The sequence below is a fragment of the Crocodylus porosus genome, unplaced genomic scaffold (assembly GCF_001723895.1).
Source record: "Crocodylus porosus isolate Cpor-Errol unplaced genomic scaffold, CroPor_comp1, whole genome shotgun sequence".
In the NCBI taxonomy this organism is placed as follows: Eukaryota; Metazoa; Chordata; order Crocodylia; family Crocodylidae; genus Crocodylus; species Crocodylus porosus.
In genome coordinates, this window is record NW_017728906.1 from 50609664 (window position 1) to 50615636 (window position 5973).

A 5973-nucleotide genomic window follows, 5' to 3' on the forward strand; every position below is an offset into this window, starting at 1 on the left:
GCAAAGCACAGAGGTCCAGAGCTATAGGAAAAGCATCTATAGGAAAACATAGAGGTCCAGAGCTCCAGGAAATTAACCAGTAAGTATTCTTTAAGTTACTTTGCATTGCTCCCCAAATGAATAAAGTAGCAAGAGTATTCTTGATGCATCTAGCCAAGGCACCTAAATGAAAATAAAATTGATACTACAGATCTTCAGATAATTAGAAAAAATACATGACAACCTTCTCTTTTGATTTCTTATTTAGTTTTCAAGTATGATATTAAAAAACAATTAGAAAATAAGGCATTTTCCAGGCAATAAATACAGACTCTTGATATTAAATCCTTCCTAACACAGGTTTTTTTAATGTAGGAATTAATTATAGAGAATATACATAAATATTCCTAACATTTTGGGTTATTCCTATGAATCATGAAGCATCTGCTATAGATGGCTGAATACCAGAAAACATATTCTCTAGATAAATTATTTGATGAACATTACCATTATTTTCAGAATAAATTAGTTGATGAACATTATTCAACCTGCCATCAAGCTGTTGAATATTATAAAGAGGTATTTAAATAAGTTATTCAATAAAAAGTCGCATCATCTGTCTTATTTATGTTTTCTTCAAATACCGTTCATTTAAGTCTACAGATGGCTAGCCCATCATGCATTGGCCAAATAACCATTTTCTTTTCACTGAAATTTGATGACAATCATAAAGGTTGCATAGATATAACATCATTTACTTCTCCACAGAATACTCCAACATTAACCATGCACTGATGTCTTATAGAATAGTTCTTACTGAATACTGCCCTCTCCATTCTTTTGTAACTGCAAAACCCCAAATGGCCAGTATTCACAGTAGGAGAGGCTTTTGAGAGGGATGGAGTCTGCTAGGAGGAGAATGATTTCATTTGCCTCTTCAGCTTTTTTCACTAGCAGAAAAAATGATAGACCAATGGCAATATAGAGGTTATGAGATGAATAGTCTCTGAATTCTCTACTATTTAATTTGTTTCAACTAAGTTGAGATGGATAAAGTCCAGATTGTAAACTGCAGTCACTCAATGGAGAGAGGTTGTTAGTTGTGTTTGTCTGAAGTTAGTCAGAAGGCAGGGAAGATATGTACCTTTTATATGCTATCTACATGGAGAAAAAGAGAGCAAGCTATTGTGAACCCAAGCTCACTTTATCAAATGCTGTGAAAGGATAGCATAGAACAGGGTATAAAGTGGAGCGTGAGATTAGAACAGAAGAGGTGGGAAAGCAGGAGGCAGGCAAAGGAAGGAGGGGGTAGAGGGACTTCCTCTCTACTCCCCCTCCCCCCCATACAGGCAAAGAACCCATTGGAACAAAGGAATCACAAAAGTTAATCCAGGAACTCTATTGCTAACTAGAGCATATAAAGAAACTACAGGTACTGGGCAAAATTCAGTTCTCTGTTGAAATGCAATGAAATCGAAGTAATTCCTCTGACTTCTGGAGCCACTCCATCCTCTTTTTCCTACCTAGGGAATTTCTCTCTACATAAGAATAACTCCTAGGTCATATAATCTGATTGTTTTAATTAATCTCACTTCAGCATGAGTATTTAATCTTATGGTAGTGTTGTTGAAGTGATGTTGTAGCTGTGATAGTCTGGCATACAAGAGGCAAGAGTTTTTGCGGGTAATATCTTTTATTGGACCAGCTGCAGATATTGCTCCCAAAACTCTTGCCTTTTGCATATTTAGTAGTACGCAACACAGTATTCTGAATACTATATTAATTGTAGTATTCTTTTTAAAAATCTCCCACTCCCATATGACACACACCCTCATATTGAACAGAAAGAAAAATAGGTAAAGGTCTGTGTTGTTGTAGGGAGATGAGAGTCAGGATGTTGGTTTACATATGCATATATATAAAAAGAAAGAATACGTGTGTGTGTGTGTGTGTGTGTGTGCGCGTGCATGCATGCATACGTGTGTGTGTGCATGCATGCATACATGCATGTGTGTGTGTGTGTAGAAAAAACATGAGAATCAGGAATATGATTTGTATATCTTGTCATTCAGTTTCTTTGCCTGTTTTTAAAGTAACCCTTTTCCTCGGGCATGTCACAGTGTTTGAATATTCATATCTGGATCTGGATTTGGAAACTTAAATCAATTTGCATTTGTTGGAATGATTAGACTAGTCAGAATTAAGGACAACGTACAAGGAAGTTATTTGTGTAGTGTGACTAATCTAATGTCATGCTTATCCACCTGGGAGACACTTGCACCTTGTTTGAAAAAGCCAAATCTTTCCCAGTTAAAAATAAACGTGTCCCATTCAGTGTGTGTGTTTGTATGCCAGATAGGTTTTTGTCAAAAGAATATGGTCTGCTGAATTCCAGGTTGCTTTAAGACACAGAACCAATTATTTTGGTGGTTTTACTGTGTTATATTTATTGTCCTGGTAATATAACAGCTGTGCTCTTCCTCAAGATATGCATCTAAAGAAGATGCCTCTTTTTAAAAACACAGAATATATACTACAATCCTTGGGTCGTGGCAGGTGGACTATCATTATTCTACATGATAAATTAGCTGCAACAAAAAGCAAGAATTCAGCCTGACATTCCATTAGCAAAGGAATCTATTTTGGTTCCATTTTGGTCATATTGTACTATAGAATTCTATATCATGATTTTTCTTCTATTTAGAGTGGATTACAGAAAGCATAGAAGAATAATTTTGTTGGATGGCTTCACTCTAAATGTTGCATGAAATTACAGTAGATCTGTTCCAAATCTATCTTTGGATCATAAGCCTTTCCCCCAACATAAATGGGAGCAGAGAGTTTAGAAGAAGAACAAGATTCAATGCTCCTTCATTGACCTAAAGCATGAATTATAGCTATGTATCTACTAATATGCAGTAGTGTAACTGGTAGAGAAAAACTTAAAAGGCAGTGGACTATATATTTCAAGCCTGCAATAAGAAAAAGATTATATGAAACAAAAGGAGGCAATCATTTGTTTAGATGTGTGTGGGTAATAAGAATGATTGATGATATAAACTGTCAATTTAAATTCCAGCCCATAACAATGTAAAGATACTATGGATAGTAGAATTACAATACAGATGGATTTTATGAGCAGGAGTGATTTCTTGGTAACTTTATATCTCAGTTCAAAATATAGTTTCCCCAGCATATCAGATCTTTTCCCTGACCCTGAAGTGTTCAATGAATCATGCACAGAACGAACATGACCCTAGGGTTAAACTTTCTTCCAGCTAAATTGTTAATCTGACATAGTAAAGAAAGATAAACCATTTCACCTTATACTGGAGTTAACAAGACAATTAGCTAACCCTAGAGAACGATTTATGGTTAAATATGACAGTGTTATCTTTGGACATAAGGTACTGGTGCTGGCCCATGTCAACACCTACTCTTGACTGCATTTATCTTCCCAGAAAATGAAGCTGGTAGATCAGTGTACACTATTAAAAGAAGTAAGATTAATTATTCCCATGTAAAATACACAGATTCACTACAAATTATATTTTGATTCAGCTTAGTGATGAAGGGGAAGTTTGAAAAATGATAGTGTGATATCTTAAACATACCTTATACTTATTTCAGTGTTTGTATAGCTCAGAGATACCAGGACTTCTGCAGAGGAATTTAAACATACCGTGTGAAATGTTTAAAAGTATTTCCTATCAACAAACCTTTCTTTTAATATAAAAACGTGCAGCAACAAGGGCCTGCTTTCTCTTTCAGTAGGAGCACCAAAACCACAGTCACAGTTACAAAACTCTGTTTAATTGAATTTTAAAAGAACTATTTTTAAAAAGGTTTATTGTCATGGTGCGTATAGGCCATAACCAGGTAGGAACAATCACATGGGGCAAAGCAATCCACATACTAAGCAGTGGCCCCTGCCCCAAAGCGTTTACAGTCTAATGCTGTAATATACTGCATTTACTTAGTCAGCTGTGATCTGAAAACAAGCAAATGGTGGTTTACCATACTTTAGTAGTGGTGAGACGGACACATGTACAGGTAGTGACAGACAGAATAGCGCAAAAGAGACTCAGAAAGAAGATATCTCTCCAAAATTAAGCCAGTTGTAGTGCAGATACTGAAGAAACAACTGCAAGATCTGTGCTATCTAATACCGTATTTAAGAATAATTAGAATTCTGCTTTGACCCACACCAACACATGTATAACAACATGAAAACAAAAAGAGCACTAGAGCCTTTACATGTATAGAGGAGGTAATTATCCAATATGTTATGTTTTCCCATATGTAGAGGGGATGACACCAAGAACCCTGCTGCCTAGATAAACACCCACAGTACAGACCATGACAGCAAGAGCAGTGTTGGGTGGATATGGGAGTATATGTTACATAACTGAATGATACCTTGCTGAGTCATTGCTGCCTGCATAGGCACTATGAACAATGAAAATGAGGAATGTCATACTCATGTAAACATTCTTCAAATTACAGTTTGCAATATAAATCAATGGTTTTTCTATGCATGCCCTAAACCCTGTTATTTTAGTTGCATTAACTATCTTGATCTAAGCAAAGGCACCAAAACTTATTTAGTATGACATTTATTATAAGAGGCACAATTAAATGCTAGTGTATAAATAAATTGATTCATTCTTTAGTTTACATCCAGCTGTGAAATAACTTTCTCAAAACTGCATGCAGAACTGTTGTTCAGTATAGAAAAATTTATATCACTTAGAGGTCTAGACTATTCGCCTTTTTTAGCACATGACCCTTAATACATAAAGTGAAATGTTCTCCCTAATTTTGCATGGTAATGGCCTTTCTCCCTGGGTGCACTTCTGGTTCTGTGCCTCTCAGGCACCCTGCATGGAAGAGTACAAATGGCTTTCTAATTAAACTAATTGAGTTAAATAGCTATCACAGATTTTAAGGTATTGGACCATAAGCGGTTCTCATCAGTCGTCTCCTCTTTGTTTTCAGACCTCGTCAATGCAATGGACATATGAGATCAATGGTCTTCCTCCACAGACCAAACCACCTACTACATCAGCAAAAGTAATTTCTACTGGTGGTTACATACAATCAGCCACAGTTCGACAGCGCAACTTTTTACGTGAAAATCTGAAGCTAATAACCACTGGTGTATCTTCCCCCATCAAAGGTGCACCTCTGATCTTGAAGACAAAGTAGAAATAGAGTAGTGTCAATTTGTGTTCTCTAAAAAGTGAACCTTTAAAATAAATAAATAAATAATGTAAACAAGTTATCTTCTTATTTTCATAAATTTTAAAAACAACAAATATGGCATTGATTGTGTCAGCAAGAAACTAAGTATATTTATTTCTCTCTGAAAGAGTGGCATACCTGGTGAGAAATGGCCTTAACCCTCAGGAATTCTTCAATTTTTTTCTGGTAACAAATCTGTAGTAAAAATGAAAAAAGGGGTTTTGGTGAAAACACTATTTCTGGTTGCTGTACCTTTAAAAACTTCATTTCTCAACCTGATATATGATTTGAACATTTTTAGGCTTTACCTATATTAGACTAAGTTTGAAGGGTTTCTCTATTATAAGATATCTTAAGTTTGTGTTTCTATGAACTGTGAAAATAGGTACAATTGATAATTTGTACCTATATATGTAGGTACAATATATCTATATTGATTGATCAATTGATTGAGATATATACACACGCCGTGCTTTAGTATTTCCAAAAGGAAGTATTAAAGCACAGCACCATAGCAACGTCACCATATGGTGACATGTAGACGCGCCCATATATATTTATATAGATATATATGGGCACATCTACATGTCACCATATGCTGACATTGCTATGGTGCTGTGCTTTAGTACTTCCTTTTGGAAACCCTAAAACATGATGCAGTAACAGCTTGTACTGTGCTGTGCGAGTGGACCACAGTTAGATTTTGCAGTTGCTTCACCATAGCGGTGCAGTAAAATGAGGGAACATGCC

At 35.7% G+C, this 5973-nt stretch overlaps 1 protein-coding gene across 1 annotated transcript in view; it reads left to right on the top strand.

The window, feature by feature from the left end:
- CFAP47 (cilia and flagella associated protein 47) overlaps nucleotides 1–5758 on the top strand; it is a 734432-nt gene extending 728674 nt beyond the window's left edge. The window contains exon 64 of the mRNA XM_019528459.1: nucleotides 4978–5758. Within this exon, the coding sequence (XP_019384004.1) occupies nucleotides 4978–5187 (210 nt within the window). The 3' untranslated portion in view covers nucleotides 5188–5758. The remainder of the gene's footprint in view (nucleotides 1–4977) is intronic.
- The last annotated feature ends 215 nt before the right edge of the window (nucleotides 5759–5973 follow it).